Source organism: Copadichromis virginalis, linkage group LG5 (assembly GCF_057382275.1).
Source record: "Copadichromis virginalis isolate Kocher_CV1m ecotype Utaka linkage group LG5, C_Virginalis_male_GT1.1, whole genome shotgun sequence".
In the NCBI taxonomy this organism is placed as follows: domain Eukaryota; kingdom Metazoa; phylum Chordata; class Actinopteri; order Cichliformes; family Cichlidae; genus Copadichromis; species Copadichromis virginalis.
Window position 1 is genome coordinate 20,381,445 of NC_140622.1, and position 18,628 is coordinate 20,400,072.

Here is an 18,628-nt window from a genome sequence, read left to right on the forward strand (position 1 = left end):
ATAGATAGATAGATGTTACCTCCTCGCTGTCTGCGTGTGTCACTGCCTGCTGCTGGTGGAGCCTCTACACTACTTGCGCTGTCTCACTGTCTACATGACGGCTCACCAGATCCTTGGTTAACAACGTGTTAATGCGATGAACCTGGAATGCATTGATTATGGCTGACCTACGGATGTCACTCGCTGTCCTGGTTGTTCACACTGTCCTATACACAGCCTGCCAGGGTGAGTAACTTACTGTTTGTTTTGTCTGAGGACTGTCGCTACCGCTGTGGAGCCGACGCTCCGCGAAGTTAGCTGCTAGCTAGCGCTAAACTAACCATCATTAACCAGAAAAAAACAGGTCAAACCTCCTGCTGTCGATACGGGGAGCCTTTCACTGCATGTTTATAAATCATGTTATGTTATCTGTCTATCTATGTTATCTCGTCCACGTCGAGGTTTGTTAGGTGAGTCTGATACAGCAGGTAAAATAGGAGCTCAGGTAGCAGTCTGTTTATACTGAGAGCTACCTTAAACACCAGTTCCTGTATGCGTCCTTTAAAAGCATCCAGGTATCAGGCACCTTTGAAAAAATGGCTTAAAGTGTTGATGCAGAATCGATTTAATGAAATTACTCGTGGGTAGGAGTGATGCGTTGATGAAACTCTGCTAATCTTCTAGCTACAAAGGTAGTAATGTGTGCATTATAGCCTATTGGAGTAATGCTGGACAGTAGGGATTAAATCATGATCATGGGAGCGATTTTGCAATTACTTTATATGGCGCTATTGATGATGTGTATCATAATATGATATAGCCCAACTGGCATTTAATTGTCCTTAGATGAGATGGTCACATGGGGCATGTCTGCTTTGTGCATTCATCTGAAAATGCTGCTTCACGATGAAGTCTGATGTTCATAATATATTTTCCCTCACATATTGTGTTTCTGCAAAAGTTTATTTTTAATTTATTAGTTTTTAGTATATTGAAATGCTCTAGACAGCAAACTAATGCTAGTTATTGATGTTATTACATTAGAAAATAGTTCCAAAAACTTGGCGGACATTTTTTTCTTGTTTTTTCTTTAACTTGTTGAAAGCTTTCAGTGTGGTTGAAAACAGGAAAATTAAAGTGAACAAAGTCGGTGGCTCAGCCTGCCAAATTCCTGTGCTGATTATGAAGGCTTGTGTCACTGAAAAAAGCAAAGTAGCATGCTTCCATTGTAAATTACTTTACCCACTTGAAAAGTTTTATAGGTAGCCATCTTTGCTTTTGCATTTCTATTTTATTTAATTTTTTTGTCAGACACGGTAGCTTTGTGCCGCTTGACATCTTTGTGGTTTCAAACACAACAATGTATATTAAAATTGTGACATTTCTAGCTTTGGAAAATCTGAAATGTCAGTCTTGTTTCATGTTTAGTCAGCGTTTATCTTCCTTTTTTCTTCTGTGGTTCTTCTATTTCTTGCGTCCAGTATGTGTGGGCATCGTGTGAGTCAGCACTACAAAATACATTGTAGCCCATTATATTTCCCCCTTTATCTCCTGGATGTGTGGCTTTCTTGTTGTTGTTGTTTTTATCAATCCCATCCGGCACACAGGCTGTTGAAAGGTCATTTTCCCACTGAGAATTCCCTGGCAGCTCTTTGAGAATAACTGGAATGCCACATCCCATTCTTGCCTAAATAGCATTACTCCATTTCAGATGAACCCAGTCTCTTGGTTGCCTAATTATACTAAGTGAGTTATTAAAAAGAAAAAGAAAAAACACTCTCCTGCACCTAATGCAATGACTGCACTTTTAACACTTCCTCTACTTCATATTTTTAGCACTTTGCATTGAGATATTTAGTTATGCGGTATATTTTGGTTCGCCATCCTTGGCAGGAAGTAGCCTTAAACAGATCCCCCCACAAACCAGTAAGAAGCCAAAAAGGGAAATAGCTGCATGTTAAACAGCAAAGCTGATCATTTAAAAATATTTAGGCTTTATTTATGGCTTTATAAGTTGTAGTAGATAGTAAAGCTGTATGCCAAATTACCAATACCAATATCAGTTCTTCACAGGTGTACTACATGTACCAAATCATCAAAATCTTCATTACTTTAAGCTCACAGGAAATATAACCACACAGTAACATGTGCTTTCAATCAAACTGCAGCTTTAAAAAGGTGAAAAACAGACCTTTTTTGAATGATTTAAAGTAGTATGTATGTTTCTGAGATTTTCCTGAAGCTGCCTCACCACCCTCTCAAAGCACATTTCCATCATGCAATGTATTTTAGGAGAAGAGTGTGCTTATTTACAGGGCACAGTACCTCCTTTGAGGTGTTTTAATGTCTCCTGACATGCTAAAACCAGCCTACAATCCTCACATATTTGTGTGAGGTTTTGGGACACAGCGGTAAGTCTTCAGGCTGTTGCTGCCCCCTGCTGTGTATTATAGGAGCTGTAAAATTCTCTCGAACTCTTCAGTACTTAAACAGTTTTGTGCCAGCGGGTCACAGTTCGCTTGACTTCATGCAAGCTAATGGTCTTGCAAATGTTTTGCTATGTCTCTTCAGCTCTGTGGTGTAACTGCACCACTCCTCTGTGTAAGAAGTCTGACTTCCAGTGTGAGACCGATGGGGCCTGCACGGCTTCCACCATCTTCAGCAATGGAAAACAGCAGCACAGCCGCGGCTGTATCCCACAGGAAGATCTCGTGCCCCCTGGAAAACCGATCTACTGCCTCGGTGTAGAAGGCTACCTATACACGCAGTGCTGCTACACCGACTACTGCAACAGCATTGACCTCAGAGTACCCACTGGTGAGATTCACATTTAGTTACCTGTACTGTTTATATCACCAATGTCTGTGAAAGTCTGCTGTGCTAAATTAAAATTACATAGTGTTAAATGTCCTGCCTGTTCAGTGATCCCTCCAAAAGAAATCCACATAATATTCCACATTGGGAATCACCAGTAAAATTTAAATCAAAGCTGTGGGAAGTAGGGGGACAGGTTCTAGTCAGCTGTTTGCATATAGCCTTATTGTATTTCTTGACTGTCTTAAAAGACTTTGTAGTTGCAATGAATGCAACTCATTTACTCACATGCGTCTCTACAGAGGTTTAATTATTCTGGTGTCTTGGAGTTAAAATATAGTGTGTATATTTTTCCCAGCTGTGCGGATGAGTTCACTGAAGTTTTGGCTGTTTACCAAACAAAACAGAATAATTTGGATATTTTAAAGAAAATGAGCCTTTACAGGATTAATTTGCAATTACTCTAATTCAATATTTTTGTGATGCTTTTTCTTCCATTCCATTGTGACTCCATCAGAAATCGGGGGAGGCTACGGCCCGGGTGGGACATGGAGGCTCGTGGAACTGGTTGCTGTGATCGCAGGGCCGCTGTTCCTGCTGTGTCTGCTACTGTTGGTGGGTGCGTTCATATATCATTATCACCGGAGGGGCTACAACCACAGGCAAAGGCTGGAGGTGGAGGATCCGTCCTGTGACCATCTCTACCTGGCCAAAGACAGATCCCTGGAGGATCTCCTTTGCAATCTATCCACGTCTGGTTCAGGCTCTGGTCAGTACGCAGTTTGGTGGTGGAACTGCAGCCTGACAGTCATGTTGTGGATCTTCATCAGCTGGTATCTAGTAATCTTTTTCTATTGTCATTTTTTTTTCTGGGCAGGTCTCCCTCTCTTTGTCCAGCGGACTGTAGCCAGAACAATCGTCCTGCAGGAGATCATTGGTAAGGGGCGTTTCGGGGAGGTGTGGCGAGGACGCTGGAGGGGTGGCGACGTGGCTGTGAAGATTTTCTCATCCAGGGAAGAGCGCTCCTGGTTCCGTGAGGCTGAAATCTACCAGACGATCATGCTTCGCCATGAAAACATCTTGGGCTTTATAGCTGCTGACAACAAAGGTGCAACCCAGTTATATGCAATATTTAATTTATTTAGTCAAAGAAACACAGTTCATCTTTTCAGCAGTTTACAAGACCTTATTATGCATTTTTGTTTCACTGTACTGTATAATAACTAGTTATCCTAAAGTAAAATGATCATTTCTCGAGTATCTTCATTTATATGTCTCTCCCTTAGACAACGGGACGTGGACTCAGCTGTGGTTGGTGTCAGATTACCACGAGTACGGCTCTCTGTTTGACTACCTAAACCGCTACTCCGTCACTACCGAGGAAACGATCAAACTGGCACTATCAGCTGCGAACGGCCTCGCACATCTGCACATGGAGATTCTTGGAACGCAAGGTAGTGTTTGTTATTCTATTGTGTAATCATGTTAATTCTATTTATGTGTCCTAGATTACACTTTCAGTAAATATGCAGTTTTTTACGTATGTTTCAGGTACTACATGTAAACTTCTGCCTTGAGTAAATAGCCTTCCTTGTTCTTCTGTATTGTGGCTGTGTTTGGAGTCTTTGTCATAAGATGATCAAGACACCTCCCTGATAGTATTGTTTTAGATAAAGAGTCTCTTTCCTGTACAGCCACAGTCACAGTAATGACGCAGTAACACAGAGGCAGGTCAAGTTTACATTCTCATTTATACTCACCAGCCAGGCAAACCTGTTCAGGTGTTCCATATCTCCATATCTAATCAGCCAATTACATGGCTCGACTGCATGCATTTAGGCATGTAGACATGCTGAAGTTCAAAGTCTTTTAACATGGCATGGTCAGATGGGCTGGTCTGAGTATTTCAGAAACTGCTGACCTGCTGGGGATTTCCCACACAAACATCTCTATAGTTGGTGTGAAAAAAGAGAAACAATACAGTGAGCAAGACATTTGGAAGAAAATGTCTGGTTGATGCTGGAGGACCGAGGAGAATGGCCAGACTGCTCTCAGCTAATAGGAAGGAAAAAGTAATTCAAATAATCATGTATTACAGCCAATGTGTGCAACTTTCAATGCACAACGCGTCAAACATTAAAGCAGGAAACTGAGGCCACATTACACACTGGCTCAACAAAATTGCACAATAGAAAAACAGGAGATTAATTTCATGAATGTGCAGCAACTGTGTGATCATGTGATCTGTCATATCAGTATGGACAAACATTTCTGAGGAGTGTTTTACTGCACCTTGTTGAATCTGTCACACAAAGAATTAAGGAAGTTCTGAAAGTAAAAGGGCCAACCCAGGACTAGGAAGGTGTACCTAATAATTTGTCTGGTAAATGTATTCATGTAGAAACGACTGGCAGTTCAGAACATCAGTTTTCTGACTTATGTTTAAACTGGTATGCTGTAATTCAGTTTCATAAGCCAGTGAATTTAAGCATTGCTTGTGTGCACCTCCCTTACACTCTGTGCATATCTGCGTTATCAAAAAGTGCTTTGATCAACACCTTTTATCACTTCCACAGTAGTTTTAACTTTGCCTCCCCCAGCCACAGACAGGAAAAAGGCATCGGGCGTTGACAGCTGGACTTTTCCGTTTTTTGCAAGACTCTGACGTAACTGGCTTGAGTCAACAGACTATGTCACAACCTGATATTTAAATGTTACTCACAGAGATTGTGCACTGACAAAGGCGACTGTGATATTTTGTAATGTTTTGCATATTTTGGTTAATCAAAGAACAATGTTTTTTTTGTTGAATGGGCGTGTAAGCCGTGTTAAGTTACAAAACAGCTGCTTTTCAGTGATTTATGTTCCATTTTTTTAAGGCTTGGTCTCACCTATACTTATCTTTGAACATTTTTCTCTGTTGAGTCTGCTTGATCATAAATTGTTGCAAAAGTGGAGGAGTAATTCTAACTTGTAGTAAATGAAAGTTTAAAAAAATGGTACTTGCACGAACAGGCTCTATTTTCATGTTGACAAAACAATTAGATGCAGAAGAAAGTATTAACAAGTGACTGTTTTCCTTCATGTCATGATAGGAAAGCCAGGCATCTCCCATAGAGACTTGAAGTCCAAGAACATCCTGGTGAAGAAGAACTGCACCTGTGCCATTGCCGACCTGGGCTTGGCTGTCCGTCACGACTCTGCCACGGATACGATCGACATCGCGCCCAATCAGAGAGTGGGAACCAACAGGTCTTTCTCATCTGCTGACTTAACGCTGACCATCGTTTCTCACAGATATCTTCTGACATCTTTCCCAGAATATCCCTTTATCCTTTACGCCAGCACAAACCAGGACTGTGTTTATGTTCCCCAGGTACATGGCCCCAGAGGTTCTCGATGAGACCATAAACACAAGACACTTCGAATCATTCAAATGTGCTGACATCTACGCTTTAGGCCTGGTCTACTGGGAAATTGCACGCCGCTGTAACAGTGGAGGTTGGACTCTCTTTGTTTTCTCTTCGGATACTTGAACTGCCTTGTTTGTTGTTGTTATTTTTTTCCTCTCGTTGGATATGCCAGAGACGGCACTGATCTGACCTCACACTATTCTGTGTTATCAGGTATCCATCAAGAATACCAGCTGCCCTACTATGATCTGGTACCATCTGACCCGTCCATAGAGGAGATGAGAAAAGTGGTGTGTGACCAAAAGCTTCGACCCAATATTCCAAATTGGTGGCAGAATTACGAGGTATGAAAATTAAGTTCAAATCGAACTAAAATCTGCACTTACATCAGAAAGATCTTACTTTTGCAGTTTGGGCCTTTATTTATATTTCTAATTATAACATTGCATTCATCATCTTAAACTAACAGTGTAACCTCCACTTAGGTTCTTTGCTTGTGGTGTTTCTGAACTACACTGTTGGCTTTGTTACAGCTAGGACAACACATAATAGAGTTCATTCATTTCCAAGATTCACTAGTTTGTGAGTCTTTTAGTAATTTCTGTGCAGCTCCATGTGTAGCGTGATAAAGCATAGTTTCCCCCACCAGAGAGCAATGATTACTTTAGTTTGTTAGACTGAGGCCACACCTCTTTATCTTTAAATACACACATTTGTGAAAGAGGTAAAGAGAGCTCACTAAATTCCAGTGTGGTACTGTAACAGGATGCTAACAGTCAATTCATGAAATCAGCTGTAAGTGGTATCATAGCAAAGTGGATGCATTTAGGAACTACAGCAGCTCAGCCGCAGAGTGGCAGACCATGTAGAGTTACAGAGCAGGGTCACCAAGAGCTCTTCAGCAGAAAAACTGTGCATTAGGGGCTTCGTGGCATGGGTTTGCATGGCTAAGCAGAACGTGTGGAGGCACTCTGGTATTTTTGTTTGCATACATTGCAAATCTTGATCACAGTTCCCAAAAAATCCACATTTGTTGAGATTTTTTTTTAAGCCAATCATGAAAACTTTTTAAGTTTAAATGATATTTTTCACAATGATCTTATGTTTTTGTTTCAGTTTGTTATATATATTTCCGTGTTGCCTTTTCCGTAATGTGTACAGATCATTGGTGATCTGCATTCATGCTGAATCTGATAGCCCAAACTACAAAAATAAGACCCAGAATGAAATAAACCGGGTTATTATTAAAACTGCTTTTCTACATTGTTTTGATTCTTATTAGTGTTTTATGTGAATGAATTAGGGTAATCTGATACTTGTATTCTTCAGTATAAAGTAGCACTCAAATGCTGTTCATAGAGTGTCTGAACTACTTTGTGTCATCACCACCATTATTTATATTGCAATACAAGCTCTTAAGCCTTACTGGTGTTTTCCTTGTGCTTATCAGGCCTTGCGGATCATGGGTAAAATCATGAGGGAGTGTTGGTATGCTAACGGAGCTGCACGCCTGACGGCCTTGCGCATAAAAAAGACGCTGTCCCAGCTCAGCATTCAGGAGGACATTAAAATCTGAGCATGTGTGAGACAGCAGAGCACTGAAGAGGACCCGGCCCCTCCATCCAGACTGAGAGGAAGGGGTCAGGCCTTCTAAAGAGATGGCACAATGAAGAGTGGCACTTTGTAAAATTTTACCGCACAGACACTTCTGTCAGGTTTGAAACCACTTTATTTCTGACAAACCCTACCTCGCTTTACCCAGCCAAAACATACAGGAACACCTTCCCTGTCTCATCCTTAGCTCCCGCTGCCAAACCTCGCCCTCTTTCCTCACCCTGTACGCTGCACTAACAGTTTCCTGAATTTCTTGTGTATGCAGTCATTAACAGCACATGTACTTAACCAAGTTACATTTTAAAAATCAGTTGCTGGTGTTTTATTGTTTCAAAGTGTGTTGACAGTAATTATTAGTTAGTAAACAGCATTTGCTTGTTTTGTCTTAGCAGAAGAGCATTAACTCATTTATACTGATTCTGTTATATCAGTAATTGAACACTGTGCGGGAGCTTGTGGGCTATCTGTGTAGGTTAATTCCTGCCATACCTGCAGCATTCAAAGGAAGATTTTATTGATACCAGTGTCATAGAGATCAGGACTCCTGGTACCCTTCAGCCCAGGAGAAATGAGGCCTGCACAGTTTTTACTGTTTCATTCTCTCAGAGTCTGAACACAGTGCAGAAACAAATAGAAAAAAGACTGTGGGGGACTCCTTTGTGAGTTTGTTATGAGATTGAAATGATTGCTAATAGGAACAGATAAGCTGTGAGTAATATTTACATTTCCTGATTCCTGACATATTGCATTGCTTAGAAATCCTTTAGCACAAATAATTCACCTGATTTTAGTCTGTTCACATTTAGAAAAGTACATATTTAGGAATTATTAAACATCACTAGGATGAAGAGCAGCAGCTACTGCTGACTTTGATCTTCATTAGCTTCAGACCACTCACGTAAAATACAAGATGCATGCAGATCCATGTGTTGTATGTTAGTATCATAGTCTCCTGTTATGAATGCATAACCTCAGATAAGCTTGTATACACAACATTCAGATATTACACTGCCCCTTCAGTGCAGTCCAGAATCCATGTTTAAGCTCATATTTTATACTCTTACAGCATGTCAGAGGTTTTTTTTTCCCCCCCGGGCACTTTCCTCCTGATCAAGTATATTTACTGCACTGCACATACACTAGCCTTTTAAGGTGATACTTCAGTTTAGGTCTGAGTGTGTTTTTAGATGACTTTTTTAGCCTTTTTTTTTTTTTTTTTTTTTTGTAAAGACAAATATTTACCAAATTACTTTGTGACCTGTGAAGTAACATCATTGTAGTTGTCAGGTGACCTGCTTATAGTACTTTATTACTGCCAAGCAGTATAAGTTAAATTCATATTTCTTTCTGTGCCCCCGTACCCCCATCATGCTATACCTCCTTAATGTGCATATTTTGCCTTATGTATATCACTTCACTCTTAACATTGTCAGAAATCACTGCATTTTTTTTTATGTATTCAGGAAAAATGTGCACTTTCTGTCTTGAGCTGTATGCAGATTCTGCAGGTACTGTTTGCATGTATTCATGTGAAGTCTGACAGACCAATTGTGCACTACTACTGACCTCGCTGCATTAACACCAACCTTTTCTCAGAATCATCTCCGGCCACGGCCTCCAGTGTTTAAAATCACGCCACTGAAAAAGAGAATGTTTACACAAATCATGCCAGTCAGATGACCTACCTTTCTGACTGAAAATTGTAAAGATAATTTTGCTTTTCTTTAATCTCTGGGAGAAAGAAGTGTTGAAACTAAATACTGCTGAAATGCCTTCGTGTTAGCTCACATTTTTTTTCCAACCTGTGTTGTTTTTTTTAAAAAGACCGGGGAGCTCTACTGAATGTGAAGCATATTTATACTTTCTTTGTTTGCCTTACAACTTAAAAGTGAATATTGCGTTCAGTGTTTTTAATACTTCGGTGTCTGTATCCCTTTGAAGGAACGCTGGAGTGAGAGTCAAAACAAAAAACAAAAAAAATATATATATATATAGGTATTATATTACATGTTGTAAAACTCTGTTTATGTTATTGAAATTATTCTACTTAAAAAAAATCCTTCAGGACAATTATCATGTAACATTCAACACAAATGTAATAAATTCAGTCATTTTCCTATGTGGTGTCCTATTTCATTTTCGTCACCCTCCCCACTCAAAGAAATATTTTTATACTCAAAGGGGGTCGAGGATTGTATTCATGTGAGAAATTAGCCACTGAAAAAGTTAGAATAAATACAAGCACTCTTAAAGAACCTTTATTGCTCATTGTTTAAATTATAATATCACTGTAGATTAGTACAAAAACTGTGCAGTTACATAGTTGTACACAATCCATTTCACATATCCTAAAACAGGAAGTGTGACATGTTCCTCACTTTATCTTCTTTAGAAAATAGAAAACGCTGGTATGTAGTGATTTTGATAAAGTCAGTCCTCTAAACGCAAAAAACCCCATAAAAACTACATAAACCTATAACAGCCGATGTTCTGACACAGTAAATAAATCACATCAACACAACACAGAACAAAGAAAACAAAAGTAGAATAACTGAAAGTAATGGTCAAATTAACAAAGTAGGACTGTTTTTTTAACAGAATGAGATTTTGGAGCACTGAAGCCATAAGCAGATCCCTTTACGACTATTAATGACACCGGGGTGTGTGTGTGTGTGTGTGTGTGTGTGTGTGTGTGTGTGTGTGTGTGTGTGTGGGGGGGGGGGGGGGGGGGTCTCTTGAGTAAAGTATAGAATCCATTACACATGCAGTTATAAGACAACACACTAAAATGGCAAAATATAACACCTATAAATATCCGGAGACAAGCACTCAAAGAGGATACAGCACAGTTAATGGTTGTCTTCAACAGCAAATTCATTTTAGACTTCACTCTAAGTGCTCTTCCAGGTTTGCTTCGTGGCTGTCTGGCTACACAACAGATTGAACTCTGAGGCCTTGGATTCTTTACAGAAACCTCATTCAGGTGTTTTGGGGGAAACTTATCAGGCCAAATAATGGTTCATTCTTAACTGAAAGGTACTGAGTGGCTGTTTTCCAGTGACTCAAAATTTGGCTCAATTTACAGGAGGTTCTGTATAAGCTGTAGAACCAAAAAAATATTTTATATAGTTTAAAATTCACAATATTTTGGTTTCTGTAGACAAATAGAATTATTCATGGGTAAATTACAAAAAAAACAAAACAAACAAAAATTATTGATAGAACTTCCATTTGCTGTCATAATTCCCCTCTTACAGGCTTGGTTATCTCCTCTCCTATGCTCTGGTGTCACCTTTAAAATGTGCAGCCTTTCATTTTTTTGAGTAACTTTTCCAATTTGTCCCTGTAGGCAGAAAAATCAAATAATCACTTCAAGTTTATGTTCAGTGAATCCCCCTTATATAAAAAAAATAAAAAAATAGGTAGGCTTCAGTACAGAAGTGTACGTACTCTATTCTCTATCTGTAAGCACTAAGGCTTGGAGGATATCCGAAAGGGAGACGATTCCCTTCACCACCTCGTGCTCATCCACTACCACCAGCCTGTGCACCTGCAGGGAACACAAGAACATCGTTGGTGTTACACTTATCTCAGCAAGGTACCATTTTTACATAAGGAACGTGGAGAGAAACTGGTGTAAGACAAACTGTACACAGACAGCAGCTTTGATAGCAGAAGTAACAAAGAGTTGTTTTTTTTTAATATGATTTCAAATTATGTTTTGAAACAATTATGACAAGAGGTGTGCACACAAATACCACACAAAAAGGCCCCGGCATGGATTCAAATGCAGGATGTTCTTGCTGTGAGGCAAACGGGGGTGTGCTATTATTTATTATGGTGCTGATTTTTTTTAATGTATACTTAGTTCTTTAACTGAGTAGTTTGGAATAAATCACAAATTTAACAATACCTATTTTGTCCATCTACATGGCCTTGCTGCAAACCCTCGGTTTATCCTCTTTTTGAAACAATGTAGTAATATGCTAATTAGACATGTGGTAATACTGATTATAATCCTAATCCTCATTCATCTCATAGTGAGCCTTGATACAGCCCCTGAATTTCTCCTCTGCCCGAAACAAACAGCTTTAGCATCTTTCCCTTTAAGGCCACCCTCTCTTTAGCCAGCCTTCTCCTGATTTGCTGCACCTCTCAAACAGAATGTTTGAACAGCAGGTGGGTGAGGCTTCTATAGTCACAGGCAGAGCTGTGTTCCTACAATGACCATCACAGGGATATCACCTCTCACTGAAATCATACTAATAATGTGAACAAATAATGTGTACATCCTCTTCTCACCTCAGCCTCCACCAGTCTGTTGATAATGGCCTCGAGGGTGTCATGCCTGTTGCATGTCAGCACTCCTTCAAAGTACTGTGAGCGATGCTGCAAGGCTTTGGTCACCGTCACATCCAGGTTGTTGTACGTCTTCTCTGCTGCTAGATTCTGTAAAAAGACATGCTCTTATATGATGCTTCTAATGCATTGTTCATGATTTACTGTCATCATAAAAGTGCATTTATGGTGTCACAGACAGCACAATGTGCCCTGTCAGATGGTGGTGAGACACCTAAACAGCATGCAGTGAGTGCTTATAACTTACTATAACATCAAATTTTGAGTAAATGTCCACCACTCGACCTGCGAGACAGACACAGCACAATGGAGCATAAAATTCAAGATTTCTGAGATGGTTAATGGAAAACCAACAGGGGCATCATTTCAGTCAGTCCTCATACCTTTGTCATCAACAACAGGGAGCGCTGACACTCTCTGCTCAACAAAAATACCCAGAGCTGTGTAGAGCGGTGTGTCTGCACGGACCACTGCTATGTTCTTGAAAGTCCCGATATTCAGTTCTTCTAAAGTTTGCCTCAAGAACGAGGGTTTTGGCATCTCTGCTATCTGAAAACATAACAAGCATTTTAGATAACTGAATAAAAACTGTGGGTGTTTTAGTTAAGGAAATGAGATATTCCCAGACTACTTAACTGCAGACTCTTCTCTATTCAAAACAAAAATGAAGATGGCAGATGATTTAAAGTACTTAATGCAGCTGCAGTGTGGTGAGGAGGTGAGGAGCCCCGGGGGACTTACAAAAAGCTTCAAGAACTTGAGAATCCTCTTGTGTGTGAGAATATAGAGCGTGTTCCCCGTCAGCGGGTCAATTACAGGCAATCTGTGAATCTTGTTCTTCAGCAGAGATGACACAGCATCGTACAAACTGTAACACAGAAAGTTAGTTAAAGTTATTTAGTCTGCTAAATGAGACAGAAAACGACTGAATAAAATATTATGAAGAGACACATTGATGAGCAACTTTATTAGTTACACCTGTTCAGCTGCTCATTAATGCAATTATCTAGTCAGCCAATCACATGGCAGCAGCTCAATGCATGTAGACAGATTTTACTCTGAACACTGCATGTTTGTTAGCATTTCAGAAACTGGTTATCTAATGGGATTTTCCTGCACAGACATATCTAGGGTTTTTTAATAATTAAAAAAAAAAACCAAAAAAAAAAAACACAACACTAAAAAGGTGAAAAATGCCTCGGTGAACCAGAGGTCAGAGGAGAATGGCCAGACTGCCTCAAGCTGATAGGAAGGTAAGAGTAACTCAAACAAACACTTTCTGCATACCAACCAAAGTATGCAGAAGAAAATCCCTGAACACACAACACACTGAAGCTTAAAGCAGAAAACACTGAAAACATCTGGAGCATCGAGAGATGAAAAATATAACAAAGATCGTCCATGACTGCCGAACAGCTAGAATCCAATATCAGACAAGAATGAGACAACATTCCTCTTCTAAAAGTCCAGCAGCTTGTCTCCTCTGTTTCCAAACTGTTGTGAAAATGAGAGGCAATGATGCAACAATGGTGTTATATAGCCCTTTAAACCGCCAATCATGTGTTTTATTGTGAATCTCAGCCCATCACCACTTGCCCTATTTTTTGTTGTTGTCGGTTTTTTGGGGGGTGAAGGGGGGTGGAGGGGTTACTTTATTTTTTAGTTATTTGATTTGTATGCGAGTGTTGTGTTTATATGATTATTTGTGCAAAATGTGAATACAAAGAAGAAAAGACACACTTTTTCAAAAAAAAAAAAAAAAAGGACGCTACACATAGCTAAATATGGCCATGTCCCAACATTTGAGATGCGTTGTTGACATCGAATTCAAAATTATTGTGGGTGGGTTTGCCATGTTTGGCAAACACGCATTTCATTCGTTTTTATTTAGATTTCAACACAGGATCCCAAGGTTTGGGGGAATCGAGGTTGTATACTCTAGCCTTTCCTTCTCGATAGTATATCTATGCAAAGTGATTCTGGTCAACAAACTAACATCCAAAGGGACTTTTCAGAGTTTAATATTATAGTGCAAATAAGCATTCACAAACTTAAAATAGCACATTCTGTTACTTACCTTGCATTAGGAGATATGCTAACCAGGGGCTTGAAAGAGTCTTGAAGATACACCTCTATTGGAAATAAGAAAAGACAAATATGAATTTTCCCTTTAAGATATTACAAGTACATTATGTTACATATTAATAAAGGATTTTCACCTCTCCAGGTTTCAATTTTGTGCTCTTCCAACTCATATATCTGAACCTGAAAATTTACAATAAGTGAATGGAGGGATCAAGTAATGCAGAAACGAAGAGAAAGTGCATGTTTGACCAAAAATAAGGTAAAATATACATAACTAAAACAACCGTGGATGGAGTTTAAGTTTGAGATTTAATTGGTTACATCTATTCAGTGTCTACATCTTACCAATGGAGATTTGTAATAGCGATGAAGAATGTTAATGAAGTCTGTGATGGTTAGCATACCTGCAGAGCAGAAACAGGAGTCCATTATTATTCAACTTCTTTCTTTTTTTTTTTTTTAATTTTTAGTGCAACAGAGCCAAATGAAAGTTACTCTTACCAACGAAACACTGCTTCTTGCTATCCCATAAAGGCGCAGCTCGCACCCCGTTAGAAACAAGAGCAAAAAAGGCCTTTTTCACCTGAGGATGAATTGCACAACAGATTAAAGCTATACTAGATCATGAAAAATATATGTATTTAATTTAGGGCTTTTGTTTTACCTGAAGTGATGTATCAAACACAACTAATTTGGAGCTGGTGGGCACAAGGTCATAACAACGATGGGACTTCATAAACCTGGTGTACACATTGTGTTCTGGATCTACAGGAATGAGAATCAGCTGTCACTATTTTCTAAAAATAACTTTCCCAGCATGACAGACTGTGTTGCAAGCCCCTTACCTTCAATGACTGGGTCCTTCTTGCTCTCAAGATCATCAATAGTTACTGGAATCTGAAAGATAACGTTTATATCACCAAATGAAGTAATATTTTTTGGTTGCGTTCTATTATATCACACCAATATTGCTCTGACGCTACAACACTTTATTTTATACATTTTAATATTTACAATTTTTGGGGCACAAAAGAGATACATCCATACAAAGCATTTCTAGAAATAACCTGATATTTCTAGAAGTGGTTATTTCTAGAAAAATGGTTGTGTTTATGTAAAGTTTCGCAACCTGATATATTGGGTAAGATGTGGGAATGTCTGTTTTTGACATGCACGGCAAAGTCAGATCTGAAGTTTATTGTTTGTTTTAAAGAAGTTTATCGTAGCTGATGTCGGAAAAAAGTTTAAAGACCGTGAGAAGTACAGCCCAATGAGTCCTCTGATAAACATGTATTCACTGGAAGTGTCGCTGACAGGTCAGCTGTTTCCAGTTTCATTGTTTATGACTTGACTCTGAGACGTGGGTAACTGTACTTTAACACCGAGCCATAGACTGCACTTAAGCAGCTGGCTAAACATCAAACAGTATAACTTTGCAGTCAAATAAGATCCTCTGTAATTAGTGAGATAATTTTGTGATTTCTAGGTGTCCAAAAAGACTCGGTTACACTGACAAGTAACGAAACTTTGGAAAATAAATAAATAAATAAATACTATAACAGAAAGGTTAGCGGAGTATTACCTAGCCTGTCAGTCAGTTGACATTACTGAGCCTGTCGAGGTGACTTTCTATTTACGCTAAGGCTCTTAAGCTGCGTCATTATGTCGCGTATTGTTACATTTGACTGGTAATTGTGACAGGTACCGGGACTGATAATTATATCCGTTTTCCTGACAACTGACTAAGCGCAATAATAAGCGGGTTGGCCCCAACGACCACTCCACCAAGAATTTGCTCGCTAGCTAGCTTGTACCGTTAGCATGCTTCAAAAAGTCGGGTAAGTTCATTTGGTTTAAACGTGAGAAAGCTGGGTGGAAAACCTCTCTGTATATGCAAGCTACTAACTTACACACTCCATGTTCCATTCGCTGATTCGCTTCTCTGTAGCCGGTTTCGTGTGCAGCTCTCCAAACCTCGAAGGTCTTCCGCTAACTAACTAACAACGATCAGCATGAATGGTTGTGTTGTCTCTGCCGTAATTGCCGTAATATTGCCGCACTCCAGGGATGTCATTTTAGCTCTGAAGCAGGTAGCGCTCAGGAGTAAAGAATTTGTAGTTTGTTTTATTATTGTGTAAATAAAAAAGCGTTTAGGAGTCCTATGGAATATTACTTTTAAGGAAAACTGAAAAATTCCCCAACTATTTAGAGTTACTCTGTTGTCTTGGAACTCTTGCATTCAGATGCTACGTAAAGTTTGGTTGAACAAAAAAAAGTTAACGCTTAAGAAAATCTTCTCTAGTGCTTTTTGGCTCAGACAACTTCAAAAAAATAAAAAAAGGTTTTGGTTGATAAGGTATATTCAGGTATATACAGTAATATGTGGGACTCAGCCACTATTGAGCAGGATGAAGATGGGAAATTGGGGACATTGGTAAATATTGAAAAAACTGGCTGAGAAAATATGTGAGTCTTCTCAGTTTCAGTTTCAGAGCAGAATAATTAGAAGCAGCATAACCTCTAACATATAACAATAATACTATATAATAAAAGAAGAAAGTAGACTATACACGTCACAAGCATCTCTCTCTCACACACACACACACGTACAGGATGGGCCATTTATATGGATACACTGTAATAAAACGGGAATGGTTGGTGATATTAAAGTCCTGTTTGTGGCACATTAGTATATGTGAGGGGGCAAACTCCTCAAGATGGGTGGTGACCATGGTGGCCATTTAGAAGTCGGCCATCTTGGATACAACTTTTGTTTTTTTTTTCAATAGGAAGAGGGCCATGTGACACATCAGACTTATTGGTAATGTCACAAGAAAAACAATGGTGTGCTTGGTTTCATCCAGTATCCGTAGTTTCAGGTGCTGTACATCTCGTATCTTCACACTATAGACAATTGCCTTCAGATGACCCCAAAGATAAAAGTCTAAGGGGGTCAGATCGGGAGACCTTGGGGGCCATTCAACTGGCCCACGACGACCAATCCACTTTCCAGGAAACTGTTCATCTAGGAATGCTCGGACCTGGCACCCATAATGTGGTGGTGCGCCATCTTCTGGAAAAACTCAGGGAACGTGCCAGCTTCAGTGCATAAAGAGGGAAACACATCATCATGTAGCAATTTCAAATATCCAGTGGCCTTGAGGTTTCCATTGATGAAGAATGGACCCACTATTGTTGTACCCCATATACCAAACCATCACTTTTGTTGTTCCAACAGTCTTGGAGGGATCCATCCAATGTGGGTTAGTGTCAGACCAATAGCGGTGGTTTTGTTTGTTAACTTCACCGTTCACATAAAAGTTTGCCTCATCACTGAACAAAATCTTCTGCGTGAACTGAGGGTCCTGTTCCAATTTTTTGTTTTGCCCATTCTGCAAATTCTGTGTGCCGATCTGGGTCATCCTCGGTGAGATGCTGCAGCAGCTGGAGTTTGTAAGGGTGCCATTTGTGAGTAGCTAATATCCGCCGAAGGATGTTCGACTAATGCCACTCTCCAGCGACATGCGACAAGTGCTACGCTGTGGGCTCTTGCTGAATGAAGCTAGGACAGCCACTGATGTTTCTTCATTAGTGACAGTTTTCTTGTGTCCACATTTTGGCAAATCAAACACGGAACCAGTTTCACGAAACTTAGCAAGCAGTTTGCTGACTGTAGCATGGGAGTTGAGTGGTCTCGTAGGGTGTCTTGCATTGAAACCTGCTGCAGTGACCCAGTTGTGTGTGTATATATATATATATATATATATATATATATGCACAATTTTACACCTGATAACTGTTTTGCAGAGCAGTAGAAGCATCTCCCTTTATGAATATTATCAGAAATACCACCAGTATCTCTTTTATAAGGCAAAAACATTGTGACTTAATTGCAGTTTTTGGAAAAATACAATTTTGGTTTGACTCAAATATAATGCCAGTACTAACTACCAGTACCATTTATTTTCAAATAATATAAATATGGCTATTTTACAGGACACTGAAAACCCAAATCACACCTCTAAATTTCTAAAAAAAACAAAAGAAAAAAAAACCTTTACTACACCGAACTCAATATATTTCCTTACTCCTTCTCTTTGTATTTTCCAAAGTGATTTATTTCTTCCTCATTAATAGCTGAACTTTTATCTGGTGAGACTTCTGCACTGTATCTGCATCAGCTGTATCACATAAACAAAGAACTACACGCAACTTAAATCCCATAGCTTTATTATTATTTGTGATTTTTTTTTGTAAAGAAAGTATGTCAATATGAATATTTAACATGATTTCAAAACTGAAAAAGAACCCCTTTTTATGCATTTAGTTTAAGTAGCTTTGGGAATCACTATAGAACAACAAAA

General features: G+C 39.3%; 2 protein-coding genes across 2 annotated transcripts; one reads left to right on the top strand and one right to left on the bottom strand.

The window, feature by feature from the left end:
* Positions 1–9,939, top strand: LOC146709553 (activin receptor type-1B-like). The gene is made up of 9 exons (XM_085456576.1): positions 1–225; positions 2,551–2,796; positions 3,311–3,562; positions 3,671–3,901; positions 4,080–4,247; positions 5,889–6,045; positions 6,170–6,294; positions 6,420–6,550; positions 7,657–9,939. The coding sequence occupies exons 1-9, from the start codon at positions 159–161 to the stop codon at positions 7,780–7,782; spliced, it is 1,503 nt and encodes a 500-aa protein (XP_085312702.1). The 5' UTR covers positions 1–158; the 3' UTR covers positions 7,783–9,939.
* Positions 9,940–10,062: 123 nt separating this feature from the next.
* On the bottom strand, positions 10,063–16,350 carry prkag1 (protein kinase, AMP-activated, gamma 1 non-catalytic subunit). The gene is made up of 13 exons (XM_085456578.1): positions 16,175–16,350; positions 15,110–15,161; positions 14,929–15,029; positions 14,766–14,847; positions 14,610–14,668; positions 14,399–14,444; positions 14,257–14,311; positions 12,921–13,047; positions 12,563–12,728; positions 12,427–12,464; positions 12,123–12,269; positions 11,271–11,370; positions 10,063–11,163 (listed from the first exon to the last, which is right to left on the bottom strand). Exons 1-12 carry the CDS (start codon positions 16,181–16,183, stop codon positions 11,272–11,274), a joined length of 981 nt encoding a protein of 326 aa, XP_085312704.1. The 5' UTR covers positions 16,184–16,350; the 3' UTR covers positions 10,063–11,163; position 11,271.
* Between the last annotated feature and the right edge of the window lie 2,278 nt (positions 16,351–18,628).

What these genes read in the sequence shown, in the direction of transcription:
- LOC146709553 (XM_085456576.1), top strand. Translation starts at nt 159, where the DNA reads ATGGCTGACCTACGGATGTCACTCGCTGTCCTGGTTGTTCACACTGTC. An exon ending in TATAGCTGCTGACAACAAAG is followed by an intron (nt 3,902 to 4,079) that starts GTGCAACCCAGT and finishes TCTCTCCCTTAG; the next exon opens with ACAACGGGACGTGGACTCAG. An exon ending in GGAGATTCTTGGAACGCAAG is followed by an intron (nt 4,248 to 5,888) that starts GTAGTGTTTGTT and finishes ATGTCATGATAG; the next exon opens with GAAAGCCAGGCATCTCCCAT.
- prkag1 (XM_085456578.1), bottom strand. An exon ending in AGCATATCTCCTAATGCAAG is followed by an intron (nt 13,048 to 14,256) that starts GTAAGTAACAGA and finishes TCTGTGTTACAG; the next exon opens with TTTGTACGATGCTGTGTCAT. An exon ending in TCAAGTTCTTGAAGCTTTTT is followed by an intron (nt 12,729 to 12,920) that starts GTAAGTCCCCCG and finishes TTATGTTTTCAG; the next exon opens with ATAGCAGAGATGCCAAAACC.